At 43.8% G+C, this 18,813-nt stretch overlaps 1 protein-coding gene across 4 annotated transcripts in view; it reads right to left on the reverse strand.

The window, feature by feature from the left end:
- MTUS2 (microtubule associated scaffold protein 2) overlaps positions 1 to 18,813 on the reverse strand; it is a 575,297-nt gene that overhangs the window by 317,534 nt on the left and 238,950 nt on the right. For all 4 annotated transcript variants that reach the window (XM_019497359.2, XM_019497357.2, XM_059719702.1 and 1 more), the window contains one exon: positions 6,938 to 7,144. In XM_019497359.2, the coding sequence (XP_019352904.1) occupies positions 6,938 to 7,144 (207 nt within the window). The remainder of the gene's footprint in view (positions 1 to 6,937; positions 7,145 to 18,813) is intronic.

The following is an 18,813-nucleotide window of genomic DNA, read 5'->3' on the forward strand; positions in this document are numbered from 1 at the left end:
TCCTAGGTTCATAGCGCAAATTGGGCATGGACATAGTGGGAGCAGATTTCCATTATGCCCGATCCTCCGCTGGTAAAACCTGGGCAGTCCCCCCCGAGCTCTATCAGCTACATTGAAATAATTTTATTGGCTACTGATGGCAATAAAACCCAAGCTCTCAGACCATCCCCTATGGCAGCCTCAGTGGCACTTTGGATAGAAGAGATAAGAGAATACATTGGTACCCTGCACAAAAAAGGCCTTGTAGCAAATTATCAGTCATTGAACAGCTTGTTGGATTGTCTCCAGAAAGAAAGAACAGACACTTGTATGCAAACCTGTTAAGATAGAATTAGCAAGCACACATCATCTTAACCATTGACATAAAGAGATTGTTAACTGTTGGGAATGAAGATGTATCCAGCTAACACAGCCTGCCATGACCTAATACAGGGGCATTTTGCCTGGAGGGCCGCTTACTGAGTTTTGCCAAGCTGTCAAGGGCTGCATGCATAGCCCTGACCCTTGACAAGTGCCCCACCCCCTGGTTGCCATCTTATGACTGGAAGTCCCACCTCCTAAACCCTGACCTTTGCCACCAGAAGCCCCTCCCCTTGCCCCCAGAAGTATTCCTTTCAGCAAGGGGTTTTGCCAAATTATATTCTAAAAAGTGAACATCTACATCATTCATTAATTTGATTTCAAAACATATTTTTGTCCTGATTTATATATGTTTGTGTAGTGTACATAAAGGTAAAATGAAGTCTTACTCTTGTATATTGTGTGGGGTGATAGGTTTGTGGGGGGGCTTTGGGTGTGTCGGTATGTGGTGTGGATAGGTGTGGGGGCGGGGGGGGTGAGAGAGTATGTGGGTGTGTGGATATGTGGGGTGTGGGTGGGTATGGAGTTTGTGGGGGGATGTGTGTGAGGGGTATGGGAGGTCTGCATGTATGGCAGTGTGGGAGGGTGCGGGTGCATGTGTATGGTGGGGTGTGCATGTAGGACTCCCTCTACACACACACCCCAGATACCGGCATGGGCCCCATGCTCCCTGGTCTGGTGCAGCTGGGAGCCACATGGTGCTGGAGCAGTGTGGGGGCAGGGAAGCAGGGAAATGGCTGGGGGGTGGGGTGGGGTGGGGTGGGGCTGGGTGGCTGCTGCTGGCTCCTCTTGGGTCCTACTGCCCCTGGCTCCTGTCACCTTTCACAGGCAGCCAGGAGCAGATAAATATTAGTTTTCTAAATTTTTAGGGGCCCTGTGGGCCAAATAGAATGGCCTGGTGGGCCGGATTCAGCCTGCAGGCCATATTTTTCCCGCCCCTGACCTAATAGCTCTAACACAGGGGTAGGTAAAATATGGTTCACAGGCTGTATCTGGTCCACCAATTCATTCTATCCAGCCTGCAGGCAGGCAGCAGCTCCAGGTCTGGCCTCTGCTTGCACTGCAAGGGATGCTTGGAGGAAGCAGACTTGCCTACCCACCACATGGCAGATCCTGGGTGAGCTGTGCTCAAGCCCCAGAGGCTCTAGCTCTTGCCTCTGCTGACGCCATGGGAGACTGCTGGGTGGAAGCAGCCTCACCCACTCAGCTTTGAGTGGCAGGTCCTGGGCAAGCCACATTCAGGCCCTGGACCCCCTGCTTGGGCTCAGCTGGCAGCACCCTGCCTGCCTGCAGTTCAGGAGCCCGTGGCAGTGCCAAGGGCACTCAGAAGAAGGCCGCCCCAAATGTCCAGAGCCTGAGGTGGAAATGAGGTCATCATTCTTCCCATTGAGTGAGTTTCTTCACTTTTCTTTAACCTAATCTTTAATATATAAGGGTAAGACTATTTTGAGCTATTATGCCATCGTTTCTATATACACTACTCAAAAAAACACAACAAGGACAAAAAATATATTTTTAATAAAATTAAAATATTTTATAGTATATATTTGATTTTTAGTATATGATTTGTTTTTTTATCCATAAATTGTTAAAATATTTTCCCCATTAATTTTACGTATGTGTCCTTCAACAGCTCACCCTAACTCATTAAGTGGCCCCCAGCTGAAATAACTGCTCACCCCTACTTTAGCAGCTAACAGCACCTTAAACCAAGTACACATCTGTAATAAAATGCAAATAATAGGTAAGCAAAGACATAATTAAAAAGGTTCGATTTGCACTGACAAGGGAAAAGAGAAGTAAGGATACTAGAATGTAATACATATTTAAAGAGGGAGTGTCTGTGGTTGACATGGCAAAGAGAACTATGAACTGACCAATGGTGCATGCCAGAATGATGTCATCAGCTCATCAAACTTCCCACTTACTGATCACTTCTTAATAAGTGTCTTGCCTTCATTAAAAACATTTGCTGGCCTTAGCTGAACAGTGGCAAGCCTCTTTCCAGTATCTACCAAGGAAACTAGGATATGCTCACTGCCTTGTTAAAAACCAAGAACAAGTGACGATTCTGGCTAATGCCAAAGCTGCCTTACCACATCACCATTAAAAACTTCTAAAAAAGAACACTACTTTTCTCCCTAAGTTAGAAAAAAATGAATCTCTATTAAGCCATATTTGGCTGTGAGTTGGAATGACCCAGCTCAGGACTGCTACCGCTTTTCCCTGCCATGGCACAGGCAAAGTGCCTGCCACCAAACACTGCCAAAGCCCCCATGGCCTTGGACTGGATCCAACTATAGTGGGTATTTAGTCACTCCATATTATTTTCCAAAACCAAACAAGAGTTGGCACTTTGGAAAAGAAGCATAAAAAATCATACATCATGACAAAAGCTATTAGCAGAGAACATCCAAAAAAGAGACAGAGATAGAGAGACAGGCTTAGTGGAAAGATCAGCTAGAACAACTACCATTCTTTTGCACAAAATATCTTCCCCCTATGCTTATGTTCTCGCCCAATTATAAGTATCTTATTTGGAGATGCTTTCCTTTTGTTCACAAGACAAACCTTTGGTTTTATTTAGATAGACAACTGATCAATACTAGCATGCCTCTCAATTCAGACTTTAAATAATATTCAGATATATTCTCACTTTAGATCATATTCTGTCTTCCTGATGCACAGTTGAAATACTTAAATAGGAAACCATATTATCTTACATCTTTAAAGATTCATCAGGATATATCATTTACCACTTTCTTCCCCACTGAGGCAGGAAAGTAATATCTGAAATGTGCCCTGCCTACTGCTTGGCAAATGAGTCTGATTTAGTTCCATTGTATACGCCATTTTAGTTGATAAAGAATTTTTTAATTTTTTTTTTTTTTTTACTTTAAATAAAACCATTCTTCCATTAGGCAGCAATGGAAAGAAGTCATTTGTCAATGTTGAGATTCTTTAGAAATTTCTAAAGAAAGTTTCTTTTGTTACACTTGTTTGATGGTCAGTCACCGTGGTGATCCATGCAGAATATGAACCTAGCTGAAACAGAAGAGAAGAGAAGTCAATAGAACTGGGTCAACCTCCTTTGGTCTGTAAAGTAGGAACATGAGGAGTTGGATGAATTTTACTTTAATACACGAGTGTCAAACATGGCAAATCCAGCCTTCAAAGCCATGTCTTCTGACCTATGGGGCTCCCAGAGTGGGCAGGAACATGGGTTGGGGCTCATCACAGAAATCTAGGGTATGGAGCCCCACTGAGGATGTGTGTCAGCAGCAGGGGGCATGAGATGGCTACATACATTCGCTCCCTAGCTGCCATTCCTGTTCACTGTGCCACTACTGCTACATTCGGATCTGGCCCACAAGGAGCAGCAAGTTTGACGTCCCTGTTTTAATAAATTAGCTTTCTTAGAATTGTTTATAATAAGAAAGCAAATTGTTTCATAATATATTAGGAAGAAATCTACTTCACCAAGATGACAGGTTGGGATGAGGAGTTTTACTCATTAATTGCATAGAATCAAAAGACAAAACAATTTTTCCCTCTAAGTCAGAAATGCACTAGTTATACAGTTCGTGTGCAGACACAGGGCCCGAATCTGTTCCACCTATTACTGCTAGTTGGTACTTAGGCATTCAAGTGCCAAAGTGTGATCCTTTTCCACACAAGCTAAGTTTCCAAATAACAAAAAATGAACAGAAGTCAGTGACTCTTCTATTTGTTCAGCAGTTCTGTGACTTAGCCTTACAGCTAAGAGGGACAAAAGCAGATGCATTAATATTCTGTAAGGCCTCCAAGTGCAAACCTGCCCTACTTACTTTATACCATGAAAACACATTAATGCATCTACTTTTGTTCATGGTAGTCTAGTAGTCTAGAGTGTCTTTACACATGCTCCAGAGGTGTGGGGCAGGGAGGGAGGGGGAGGATGATTTAAATAGAGTGGCTCCAAAAGCCACTCTGAAGCGCCCACGGCATCTTGTGTATTCAGCATCCCGCACTTCAAAATGGCAGCAAGGGCACTTTAACTAAAGCTCATTTGATAAGCTTTAGTTAAACCAGCCCTGCCACCATTTGCAATATGGGGACACTGAATGCATGAGATGCAGAGGCTACTGGAATGTGCCAATTAGCATGCTCCAGCAGACTCTGTTAATCCAGTCTGCTCTGACATATCGTAATTACAGTACATTGAGGCAGCATCCCCGCACATCCACAGGCACCCCTAGAGACTAAGGTTGCTGACAGACATTCATTTAAAGGTGTTATGGGATCCGACCCCAATCCCAACAAGATTTGTGGTAGCAAATGTGATTTTGGGATGGAAATCAGATCTTAATCACTCCCAGTTTGCTAGAGCAGGGGGAGCCCAGGATCACAATCCCAGGCTTTCCCTGCACCCCTGACAATCAGCATATTGCCATCTGGCTCTAGTGACCCACCAGGGCTGGTGGAGTCCTGGTGCGGTCCCTGGAACCCACCAATGATCAGCTGATTATCTGCAGGATCAGGAGCACACTAGGGCTGGAACTGGATCAGTGCAGTTCCTCCTGACCAGTGAACAGATAAGTTTTGGTTGGCAGGGACTCCACTGGGTTTGAGCCCCAGTGAAGTCTTGATCCTGCTGGCAATCAACTGATCATTACCTGAATAAGGACCATACCAGGCAGCCCCTCTGCGGTTCCTGCCAGTTGACGATTAGTTTATCTTTGGCTGTCAAGCATGTACCAGTTCAAGTCCTGGCACAATCCTGATTCTGCTGATGATTAGCTAATTGTTGGCTGATAGGAACCACACATTTGGAGACCCCAGTGCAGCCCACCTTGTGATGTGTTCCATGTAAGGCATGATGGAAACCAGCTACAAAATGATTATATATATTTTTGTGTAACAATTTTGCAGCATAGTTCTTGTTTTCCTGAATATCATAGAATCATAGTACTTAGGGTCAGAAGGGACCTAAACAGATCATCAGGTCTGACTCCCTAGATCATCAGGTCCAACCCCTGCACGAATATGAGGCTGGGTTACATTTTAAGATGTAATTAACTGGTTGTATCAAACATGATGGCTGAAATACAAATTCAGATTTTGGAGACTGAACCCATCCATACATGCAGACCAAATTACCTCCTAATTCGAACTAAAGGAATGGATGCAGCTGCCTGACTTCCAAATTACTGGGCGCAACTTCTATAATTTAAGAATTGAAATGAATGGACCCCAGATTTTCATTTTATTAAATTTTTTAAATAAAAATATTTAGAATTATATCATTCTCAGTATTACCTATAATTTTATCACATTTTCATACCTGAGATCCTGAGACACAAAGTTTCTTGAAAGGATGTATAAATTATATTTAATTGGAGGGAATAGTAGACTCTTTTCCCCCTGCACAAAGGCCATAAACAACTGGGCATGCATATGTTTATAACGCTTGATAAAAGTAAGATCAAACCCCCCAAAAGGCAAAAAAACCCATTAACTTCAGAACAAAAGAACATTCATTATAAGACAGGTAAGAGACAATAAGCAGTCCAAAAAGAAAACAAGGATTAGAACATACATTCAGTGTCTTTACTGGGGACAGAACCCTTAAATGCTTCTCTCTCCTGCATTTCAATAACTTTATATAAATAAGAAGCACAGAGAAGAAATCATCATGTTTTATTTCTTGTTGTTCATTTAAAATTAATAGATGCACTGAAAGATCTGGGATCCTACAGCATCCTAAAGCCTCCAGCATTTATACAATCTGGCATCTTCAACATGAGCCACTTCATGACTGATAATAGTTGCTTTGAAATTGACACGGTTCAGGCTGAAGTCAGTCTTCAAAGGGAAACTGGTATTAAAAATCCTCAATCCCTGGTTGTGTTTTGAGCCCAGGCCATGTGTATATTTCATGCAGAGTGCACAGTCTGGCGTGTATTATTTTGTACTTAATAACATTAACATTAGCTACAGAAAATAGGATTTAAGATGACATTTTAGCCAAGGCATCTTTCCAAGGATGGAGAAGAGACAGTGGCTAAGCTGCCGATTCTGATCCTATTTTATCTCTCTAGCATTATTTGATTAACTTCTGAAATTAAGTTTGCCATGCCACACATTAAACAACACGCAGAAAAATAGTAAATGAGAAAGAAAATCCTGCTCATTTCACTCAGTCATTCCCCTAAATTGCTTCCTCCCATGACCGCAATATGCTGATCAACATTCTCATCACAGTCTGTTTACTTCACCTTTGAAGAAAAATTTTCCCGAAGTATAAAAACAAAAATCAAAATGCTTTAAATTAATTCTTTACAGCAATTTTCTCCGCAATGCAGAGATCAGTTACCTAACCATGCAATTTACCCCTCATAATTATTCATCTAGTATTACTTATTAAAAATATTCACACCAGGAAATCAGATTCTAAATCCCCACATCTGGGAGAATATAACACATTATAATAAATGTCATATGGGTTAAATTAACCCTTGCACCTATACTCCTTCATGGATCTTTCTGAGTATTTCTTTTTAAGATCCCCCAAATAGGGCATTTTTTTATGACTTACAGTTGGTTGTTCTGCCTTGATCACTCTGAACGCTGTCATTTGACTGGTTGCTTGAGACAGAGGATACACTTGAACTCCTGACAAAACCAAATGCTGCCAGCTTAGCTGCTGGCATGCGTGAATAGCCAGGAGGACGAAGTCCAGATTGGCATGGCTTCGGAAGATTTGATTTTCCAGCGTTTGGACATGGGCCTTTTTTAAGATCAACTGAAAGAAGAGGCGGGGGGGGGAAGAAAAAGTTTATATTAAAGCTACAAAACCAGGACACATCAGAGTATATTTAAAAAAAAAAAGGAAATGCCAGCCAACAGTGAATACAGAGTTTTAAAAGCTGCTCAAACTGCAGTAGTGTCATGGTTTTGCCTCAGACCACTGATGCTCAGCCTCCAGCCTGAGGTCCAAATCCAGCTCACAGGACTGTGTCATCCAGCCTGCAGGGTTTCCCAAAAGTCTGGAAATTTGGCAGTGGAAGGTAGTGTTAACTGCAGTGGCTCTGGAATCCAGAGTGTGGGCTTGCTTCATGACTGGATCACCTGCATGATCAATGTCCAATCGCACACATGGACAGACCCCATGCACAGACCCCACTCTGGATCTGGCCTGCAGGAAGGCCCTGCACCACTCATCTAGCCCATGGGGCTGGAAGGTCAAGCATCACTGTTTCAGACAAATATACTGTAATGTAAAACAACTGCAGTTCACAACAGATTATAGACTGTGAAATACAATAAAAAATGTTAAAGTATGAAGTCAAAATTTCAACACTGTAAGGGAGTTCATGCATATACAAGGATTTATTTATAACTAGCGTTATTCTTTCATATTAGATCACTTTCTGCTTTTATTTGCAGAGGAGGAGAGACTACTCCATTAACTTGTATTCTGCTCTTACCACTTAAATTTTTTCTAGAAAATTCAGGAATATCATTTCAAATGATCTTTCTCCTAAAATATCATCAGCAGGGGGTGGGAAATTTTAACAAGTTTGGAGTTAGTGTTTGTGTGAAAAGTCTGGATGCTGATATGAACTACTGAAACTTCTTTAATCCAAAAATATTGATCAGAACATATTTAATCTAAATGTCCTGCTATTTCCCTTTTCCTTTTACAATGTAAATACTGTCTCTCCTAGTTTCAGATTCCTATTCCTTTTGCAATTTAGAAGTGTTAAAAAACAAAAGGAAAAAAAGAGAACCTAAAGTTTTAAGAATCTTCTGAAAAGTCTGGTTCTAGAAACATGCAAAGGTTTACTTTCTGTATGTAGGGAAGAACTTTATTTATTTTTGCAAATCAGTTCATTTCTTCCTACTATTCTTCTGCCTTTGAAAATAGTCAAGAGAGCAATGGGACACTTAAAAGTAATTAAAGCTACCAACTTATGCTATCCCATTGGCAGCAAACTCACCCAAAGTACCCTGCCTTTGGGTGAGTAATTTACACATCAGACAGAAGAATATTCCATATGAAGAAGTGTAAATTTATAACTTTAAAGGAAGAATGGGAATTAACCACACAGTAAAAATAAATAAATACAGTACCCATATTATCATACTATTTAAATCCTTTGTAAATTATGTAGGTCATAGCCTTATTACATTTAATTAGGGATTAGCATTTGATGAGACTTCACAGAAAACAAGATTAACTTCCTGTATGAGCAGAAAAAAATATGTTATTGGAATTTTGAGAAATATTTGTATACCTCATCATTATGGTAGCTAGATTTTTATTAAAAATATTTCTGAAGTAAAATATATGTGAAGCTATGCAAAATACTACCCCAAAAAACTATCAGTTTAAAAAAAGTGCATTTTAAAATACCATAGACAAAAAAGTAAAAAGATTATTCACTATGCCAACAAAGGGACCTGCATGATAATCCTTTGTATCTGCCTTTAAATATTTTTTCTAATAATTTTCATGGCTTCACATAAGTATTGAGATCTAGGAATGCAGGTGTTCAAGTGTAATGTCTTTAACAAGGGTGTAGGTTATAGCTGTGTTGGTCTAAGGACATAGGCAGACAAGGTTCTTTGGGTGAATCTGATATCTTTATTAGACCAACTTAAACAGTTGGAAATTTTTTTTTTAAGAAGCAAGCGTTTGGGTTTAAAAACCCTTCGTCAGGCTGAGGAAGTTTCAGCAGTTGGTGCGTGCTCTTCCTGGATGGAATGAAAAGTAAAGAAGCCAGAGGTTGGGCTGGTATGCATACAAGATAGGCAGTCAGTGAAGATGTAAATTGAACCGTGTCTTTAACAAGGCACAGGCACATATATTTTGCACATATATTTCAATCAGGAAACTGGACTCAAATGCCTGCAACCATGTATTAGAATACAAGCTTGAAAAATCTGTATTATAAGGTGAAATTCACTTATGAGTTGACCTTCAGTATGGACAACTAGCTTAGGTCCCAGTTCTGAATCTGACTTCACATGGGCATTATGCAGGTTTAGTGTCCCATACATTGTCAGGTGACAGATCAAGACCCTAGTGATGCCAAGGCAGTTATACCAACAGCTAAAACAGATATGTATAGTTGCTTGTACAGATAGTGCTGTTCTGCATTCTTTCTTTCACAAAGGTATTTTATACAAGCTCTGCTTTCTCACTATTTTGCCCCTGAATTCTTATACCAAAATGCATCACAAATTATGTTATACATCGACTAGCTTCTGCTGTGACTAATTGCAATCCTGGATGTCTAGGAGGACTGTAAAGTTAAAATGCTGAGGCCCCAGCTTCCTTCTGCTGCTCCTCCATGGTACCAAGACCTTGACCTTTCACATACTATACCTAGAAGTCAGATAATAGTTCAGACTTCTACTAATTACCATTAAATTCTTTGGGCCCAGTTCTCCACATATTGCAACTTCTGGTGGTATCATTTAGTTTTGTGCAAAATGAATGTAAGACATTATCAAGCTAGAGTTCTTCTTTCACGCTACTGGCAGGACTTTAAACACACTTCACAGATAAATGACACTGAAACTTTCAAAATTAAATTCTGATGTTTTCTGCATTACAGGGCAAAGTATCAAATGACAAAACATACCTAAAAAAAGTGTTGGATAGGGCAAACTTATGCATGCCTCTTGGCATACAGACACCTCTTAACACTAATTCTGCTTGTTTTCTACAGGCTCAGCTAAGCAAGGGCTATAGCACAGGTTTAAAGGCAAAGAACAGGCTTGGTGGCACGAAACTGACTAGCACCACAAATAAAAGGGACCTGGGGGTAATAGACCACAGTATTAATATGAGCCATCAGTGTGATGCTGTAGCTAGCAGGGCAAATAATATTCTGGCATGCATCAATTGATGCATCTGAAGCAAAACCAAGGAGGTGATTCTTCCGTTCTACTCAGCACTGGTGAGACCGCAGCTGGAGTACTGTGTCCAGTTCTGGGCACCACACTTTAACAAGGATGTGGACAAGCTTGAGAGAGTCCAGAGAAGAGCCACCCATATGATCAGAGTCTTAAAAGGCAAGCCATACAAAGAAAAGCAGAGGGATCTGGGACTCTTCAGCCTGAGGAAAAGATGGCTGAGAGGGGACTTCGTAGCAGCTTACCACTACACTAGGGGAGTACATCAAGGGCTCAGTGAGCAACTGTCTACAAGGCACTAGAGTAATTGCCACAAACTCATGGAAGATCAATTCAGGATCAACATTAGGCAAAAATTCTTCACAGTCAGAGTGTCCAGACTGCGGAATAAGCTCCCTCCAGGGGTAGTGCAATCGCCTACCCTGGAAATCTTCAAGAGGAGACTGGACAGTCACCTTGCTGGGGTCACCTGACCCCCAGTTATCTTTCCTGCTTGGTGCAGGGGGCTGGACCCAATGATCTTCTGAGGTCCCTTTCAGCCTTACAATCTGTGAATCTATGAACATGCTCTGTTCACAATGTGTCACATGGCTCTACTCAAACAATGACAATTTTCTAGCTTTCAGAAGAATTTACTCTAGTAAAAGTTACACATTGACTTGTAGAGTAGGGGCTGGAGAAAAGGGATAGAACCAAACCAGAGACAACTTAGCAGCATTTAGAGGATCTTGCTGAGGTAAAGAAAGAGGAAAATCTGAATAGAGTCCACTGGATTTGGGTACTTTCCAGTAGCTCCAAGTCTGGGCACCACATAGCAGAGCAAAAGGATTGCCCTAGCAGGTAGCGAAGGACAGAAGTCATAGCCCTGACTCTTGCGGGCAGTGCACCTCTGTACAGGCACAAATGGTTCTTCATTACAGCTAATCTAAAGCTGAGATTTCTAATGTTTTGTAGAGGGAAAAATAAGCATTTTTTTTTCTGAATTAAATGGCAAAATTGCCCTCAGAACAGAGATACAAGAAAACTTGTGTTGTGTAGAAATACACTGTTTTTAAAAACTTAAAAATAAAATGGATCCTGGGAGTGCAAGTACTGAGGCTCCTGGGTCATCCAGGGTTTCCAGGCTGCCAAATCTAAGAGAGGGTGTCTGGAAGTCTAGAAGTCCCTAGCTATTGCTGGTGATTTTACAGTTTCCATGCTGGAGATCTGGAAGCCAAGCTTCACTAGAGCTAGGTCTCTGAAGTCCTACTAATAGGAAGAAGTCTAAGAACCCTGCTGTCCCTAATCTTGGGGAAGATTCAAGCTGGGACACCTGCTAACCTAGAGTGCTTGGGCTTCCAAGCAGTCTGGAAGGCTAGCTGACAGGAAACAAGGAAAAGTCCTGTCATAGCCCTGCCTGTGCTTTGTTAGAAGATCACTGAAACAGAAATGGTTTGCTAAATTGTGTCAGTTTCAATAAATTAGCATTTTCTAAAAAAGACCTGTTTCACCGGAAAATTCCCAAGCAGCCCTGACCTGCTTCCCACTGTAATCTGTCTGAACATAGAGTTCCTTCTTCCCCCACCTCCCCCCCCAAAATAGGTGCTGGATACCCTAGTTTAGTCTTTTCATTAGGGGTGCACTGTTAGAGATATTTGGGGCTGATACTGACAGCCAATTTTTAAGGAGGCATATCAGCCGAGACCGATCCAATTTCCAATACGCAGCCTGGTAGCTTGAAGAGCAGTTGGTAAGTCTGTTGTGGTGGAAGGGGAGTAGGAAGGGAAGGGGTGTGGGGGTGCAGATCAAGCCCAAGATGGGGCTGGGGCAGGCGCTGCCCTGCTGGGGCGGGGCAGGGCTTGGGATGTAGCCATTGCTTGTCCAGGAAGGACAGGGGTGGAGGGTTGGGGGGGCGGTTCCTACTGCTGCACACACCCCAGGAGGGCATAGGTGGGGCCTGTGCCCCTCCAGATCTGCACTGAGTGGGGTGGGCTGCAGCTGTGGGCTCGAGCCAGAGGTTGTATTGGGCTCTTCCTGGCAGGGGCTGGGCCAGGCTATGCTTGGACTGGGCAGCAGTGGCAGCAGCGCTAGGAGGGGGCTATGGAGGAGGCCTGCAGCCATCCCAAAATTTGCTGTAGCCTCTCTCACCCCACTTCCAGTGCCGCCGCTGGCCGCCCCGCCCCTGCTGGGAAGAGCCCTGTGCAGCCCCGGCCTCAGCCCAGAGCTGCAGCCCACCCTGCCCTGCCCAGTACAGATCTGGAGCACACACATTTCCCCATGCCTACCCGGGGTGCGCACAGTGGCAGGAGCCATTACCCCCTGCGCCCCTCTATTCTGCGCCTGCCCTGCCTTTGCTGGGCAATGCCTGCTCCAGCCATAGCCCTAGCCCCACTCCCTCCCTCCCTCCCTCCCTCACCACGGGAGGCTTGGTCTGCTCCCTCCCCATGCCCCTTCTCTCCCTCCCCCACTTCCACCACAACAAACTTACCAGCTGCATGCAGCTCTCCAAGCTGCCAGGCTGTGCTCCTCGCTGCCTACATGCTGCGCTGCAACTGCGCAGATGCACAGAGCATTTATCAGCCACATTATAGGCCAATTTCTGATACAGACAATTTTCTTTATATTGATATCTAATATCGAACTGATGTATCAGTGCACCTCTACTTGTCATCTCATAATCATTATCCTTTACCTATTTTTCTAAAATCTGCTTTGAATGTAATCCAATACTCCTCTGCCATCTGTGACAAGCATACCTGTGAGCAGGACACTAGTTATTAGGGAGACATTCAAATCCTTCCGACCCATATCTATACATAGGTTCACAGTTTCATAGTTGTGTCTCCCTTTGCATCAGAATATATGCAACATCAACTTATATCTACTTTTGTTTCTAAATACTTACACTTTATGATCAGTATTGATATTTTTGTCATGAGCATAGCAATGTTCCTATGTACAGGGTGTAAGAGTTCAGAGTAAAGGTATTTTAATGAACAGCTTCATTTTTCCTAAACATCTGCCAAAATAAACTTACAAAAACTGGCAAAAACTTTCCAGCTGCTTGACTGCCTATAGCTAATTATAGAATTTAGCCTTGTTGTCTGTAGGTTACATGAGTCAGTTTCTATGACACTTCAGCTGTTCCCATCTAGGAACATGGGAGTCTTTTTAGATAGCAGTTGATTGACAGAAAACAGATATGGTTTAGGAGCCTTAAGGAAATCTTCAAGCTAACATTTTTATGCATTCATACAGCACACAAAATACATTTCCCTACATACACATAATTAAACAATAACTTTCATACCATTTCTCTGTGACATTCAAAGCATGATTCAGTTAAGACAAATGGTAAAATGAAAATTCAAACTACACATAAAAAGGAATTATAGCTCAACAATTCAATCTCTCCCTGAAATTCAGGGTGATTCAGTTTCTCAGAATATTTTGGTGTTTTGTTAAGCACTTTCCTCCATAATCTTAATTGCTCAATAACATTATTCATCCAGAGCTCTCTCACCTTCCTTTGCATTGTGCTTTAACTATCACAGACCCCATTATACACAGGGGAAACTAATACAAAATTGTTACCTGGCCAAAGTCACAAACTAAGTTAGTGGCACTTCACCTGGCTTTTAGATGTACACACAAGGAAATTCACTTTTCAATCTCTTCAGAAACTGCCAACAATTCTCCCAATAAAGGACACAATTCTGCAGTCACTATTCTAGTAGTTTCCCTGTTATTGTAATCAAGGAATCTTATATGAGTAAAAATGGCAGAACTGGGCCATAAGACCCAATTCGCACATGAACAATATCATCAGTGGTTTCCCTACAGCAATCCAAATTCCCAGCTGGTCTCCCATCCAAGTGCTTTCAAGACTGGGATTGTTAAGCTTCCAAAATCAGAACAATAGGCATTGAAGGGCCACCAATTAATTTGAAATAGGTCAAACTTCAAATAGTAAGAAACTTTCTAATCATCCTTATTCAGATTTATATGGCCCAGAGTCAAATGCTGTCTTGCAATCTCCTGAATAATCCTGCCCAGAAAGCCATTTAGCATGTTCCAGTGAACAAAAGAAGCTTTTAATTTTGTACTTTGATAAACTGCAAATCCGTACCAAATTTCCATGTTTGCAGTGCACTGAAGTTTGTATAAAACAAAGTTTGCTGGAATCACCAGCACAAAAACATATTCTCTAGCAATTATCTGCTAGTACTCCTTTCATTTTTCCTTTTTCTTCCTGCCCACCCCATGCCCCCACCACCACTTCCTAATATGAGAGAGCTCCGTGATGGCTACCTTTAGGAGTGGAGTAGAACTGTGTTCACAGTTACCAGTAAGGTAGGCATTGGGAGTCTCCAGGAAGCCTGCTTGCTTTTGCCTATTTAGCACTAACTGAAGAAAGCTGTCTCTGCTTGCTCACATGCTCCCCAAGTGGCACTAAACCCAGCTCTCAGGAAGAGTGAAAGTAGAGAAGACTGCCACCCAGTTCCCAAAATCTGGTCATTTCTGGATCTCCCAGTGAGAAAACTGATAGGTAAGTAAAGGGATATCAGGAGACAGGGGACTGATCAAATACGGCACTTGTACAAGTGGGATTTAATCCCCAAAGTTTTATTTTATGCCCCCTAAATTGAAACAGTGGGTTTTTAATTGAAACCCACAATTTCAAGGTTTCTGTCACATTACAGGGAGGACCTGATCCCTTTTTTTTCCTTTGTCAGAGCTGGAGCCTGCTTGCATCCAGGGGGCGGGCTGTCGGTGGGCAGAGTGGCCCCTGAGCTGTGGGGGGCCCCGGTCCTCCCCTTCACAGCAGCACTGCCCCCAGGGCTGCATGGGCAGGTGGCTAGTGGGCCGGGGGCTCCTCCAGCTCAGAGACAGCACCCGGCCCAATCCAACTCTTTCCCAAGCCCGCCTGGGGAGCAGCACCCAGCTGGCTTCCAGTGGGCAGGACTGAGGAAGAGCTGGATAGGGCGGGGTGCTGCCTCCGAGCTGGGGCAGCCCTTGGCCCACTAGCTGCCCACCCAGGCAATGCCAAGGGGCACCACCACTGCAGAGGGAAGGACCTGGGCCTCGCCACAGCTCAGGGGATAGTCCACCCACTGACAGCTCACCCCCCCAGCTGTGGGCAGGCTCCTCCGCAAAAACGCCGCCCTAGAATCGGACCTCTTGCTGCCTTCAGCAGGCACCTGGGACTGCCCAGGAACGGGCTGGCTTGCCCCTGGGGCAGAAGGGGGAGGCAGCAGGAGGGCGGGCCGGGTGTACTGGCAGGCAGAGAAAATGGCATATGACATTGAAAGTCTGCCAAGTCCAAGTGTCCCCAAGCCCACCTAGGTTTTTAGCACCCTGCGCACTGTCCCCATCACCTTCTCTGGCCACCAGCACACCTAGCAGCTCACTTTGGCAGCCCCGGGGGGGTGCCACAGCTGCAGAGAGAAGGACTTGAAACCCTGTAGCTCAGTAGCTGCTCGGCTCACCGGCAGCTTGCCCCGCTGCCCCCCACTGTTCCACGCTGCATGGTGGGGCTCTACATGAGCCCCCAACCCCCCCATCCCAGCCTCCCCTATGGCTGCCCTGCCTGCCCCAGCTCCGGCCCTTTAAGGAAACCCCTCCCCGGGCTCACCAGTTCCTGCCCAGCGGGGGGCAATCCATGGTGCCCCCTGTTGCCCCACGCCATGTGGGGGGCTCTTCCATGAGCCCCCCAAAGCCACTGCAGGAGCCAGTGTGTCCAGGGATTTCTTTTGGGTTTTTTTTCTTAAAGGGCTGGAGCTCAGGTGGGCAGGGCAGCCATGGGGGGAATGGGGAAGTGGGAGGGGGCCAGGGGGGCTCGTGGCAGAGCCCTTCATGCAGCATGGGGCAGTGGGGATTTCCTCCCCACCTGACAGCACCCAATGAGTTGGGGCTTTTTTTTTTATAGCACCAGGAGATGGGGCAGGCAGGGCAGCCATGTGGGGCAGAAGAGCGGGTGGGGGTTGTGGGGCGCTGGGGGAGCAGGCAGGGGATGGGGACTGGCAGGGGTCCTCCCATGGTCCCCTCCCTCCTCCTCCAGTCCCCCTCCCCCACCCCCTACTTACCGGCATGGAGTCTGGCTCCTGCTCCCTGCTGCAGTGGGCAGGGACTGCCCGAATCACTGAAGCTCTCTGAATCTTTTCCAAAGATTCACAGAGCTTTAAATCAATTCAGGCCTTTTTATTGGTCCCCTGATTCAGTTCAGATTTGGAGATTCAGCCACTGAATCAGGCCAAATCTCCTCCGAATCGAATCACCACCCGAAGCTTTGCACAGCTCTAGAGTCTAGAAGTGTGGAGGTAATAAATGAAGTGTTATGAGTGTCACAACCCAGTTAATCAGTGCCCATGCCACTAGAAGAGACACACCATTCAGACCATCCTCATTTTGCACACAGTAGTAAACTAAGGGTTAAAAGAAATCCTTGCCAGAAACTCCTGAAACAAAATCCTGGCGGAGAGCTGTATATAATTTATGCCCACGTCACAAACAAGAAACAAAACTTAAGACTGGTCAGTGTGAAAGGGGATAGCCCTGCCATAAATCCCTGCAATAAAACCCGGAGGGAGAACTGTATATAATTGGTCAAGAAACAAGCGTAAGCCCCTCATCGTAACCTCATATGTAACATACTAGAAACCTAACCCACTACCTTGTAACCTGATAGCAATCTGAGAGCACAAAGAACTGCTGCTTGCCAAAAATTTAAAGATTCCACATAACGGTTCATCATTGGGTATCTCCGTCAGACACCTCTGTCTATAAATAGTTTAGCAATTTCCGCCCAAGCTGGAGAACCCTGGAAAAATCTCTGAGGAGAAACCTAAGTGCATCACCAGAGTAGCTTGACGGTCTGATCATCCGTCAATCACTCCCCGTCATCGTTAATTTTGACGTAATAAAGCCCTGCAGGCTCGATAGTCCGTTCTCGGTGTGCTTCGTTCGTCATCGCTTGATATTGTAACCCAACCTTGTTCGCTCAACTGTAACCGAAGCAACTATAACAGGAACAAAGGCTCAGCCTGCGTCGCATGTCACTATCTGGGCGACGTAAGTAAACAATCTCCTGTAACCAACACGCGTCTGTGCCTGGTTAATTCCACTCCATCCATTAATTACCCGCCTGTCAAGGTGAAAGTCTAACTGCTCCGGGGGGGGGGGGGGGGGGGGGTCAGAAAGCAGCTGCCGACGCTGCTCTGATCTCCAACAATGAGAAACAATCTTAGAAGTTAATTGTGTGGAAATCTTCAGAAAGACAAACCTATCTTGTACAATGGCTATTGACACATCCCAGTTATATCACACAATGGACAACTTCCCCCTGTTCCCCCTTCCCGCAAAACCTATTTTACTCCCTGTTTTCTTGCTTTCTTCTTAACCAATGGCTTCCTCTATCTTGTCTGCATCGACTGATGTGTGTCTCATCCTGCTCTTGATTTCTCTTTTTCTCCTATCCACTTTCCTTTTTTTCCTTCTCCATTTCATTTCTTCTACACGCTAATTATGAGATTATGCTAAATTTCTTCTATTCCCTAATACACTGTGGAAAGGCATCCTGTCAGATTTTCTTCAGTAGGGCAATAAAGAAGCAGTATATAGGCACACAGAATTTAATAATCATTTAAGCTTTTTCCTTGAAATGGACAAAAATACCAATTGATACAGTATATTTAATATATTTTACGATTGACAGTCTGATGCTATATGAAATATTACAGTGTAGTATAGGATAACTAGAGAACACACCATTTAAAATGTAACTGTTTACTTTAGACAATACCTGTTGAAAGTGTAGAAGAGTAGAGCTAATATTTAAGGTAACAAATATTGTCTTAACATACCACAGTGGAGCAGAACATAATTCTGCAGAATTATCAAAAGACTACTTTATCTCCACAAATATACACAAATCATCTTTCTGCTCCTAATAAGACAGGTAATACAAATTCAAATCCACTACACTGGATCAGCAAGATACTACAGAACATTTTCTTTCTTGAATTCTTAGTTTGCTATCTCTCTCTCTGACAAATAAAGAAACTCAACAGTTCAAATATGTTCCCACATCGAGGCCTATCAGATTGCAAAACAAGTGAATAAACTTGCAGCTTGAATGGCATGAATACAAAATTACAGGATGCAATTTCAAAGTCCATTTCTCATCTTCAAATCTCATTTGCTTGTTTGTTGTTCAGTAGCCTTGAGTGACAACATGAAAACAAAGTAGAAAGTTCAGAAAGAGAAAGCCACAGATGAAAGGGCACTAGTGATAAACTACATATGCATGTATGTGTATGTGTCCATGCATGCATTTAAAAGTTCCTGTCCTGTTTCTATCTTGTTCATAAAACAACATTTCTAGCAAGAGGTGATTCATAGATGTTAGGGCCGGAAGGGACCTCAATAGATCATCGAGTCCGACCCCCTGCATAGGCAGGAAAGAGTGCTGGGTTCAGATGACCCCAGCTAGATGCTTATCTAACCTCCTCTTGAAGACCCCCAGGGTAGGGGAGAGCACTGCCTCCCTTGGGAGCCCATTCCAGATTT

The sequence above is a fragment of the Alligator mississippiensis genome, chromosome 1 (genome assembly GCF_030867095.1).
Source record: "Alligator mississippiensis isolate rAllMis1 chromosome 1, rAllMis1, whole genome shotgun sequence".
Lineage (NCBI taxonomy): Eukaryota > Metazoa > Chordata > Crocodylia > Alligatoridae > Alligator > Alligator mississippiensis.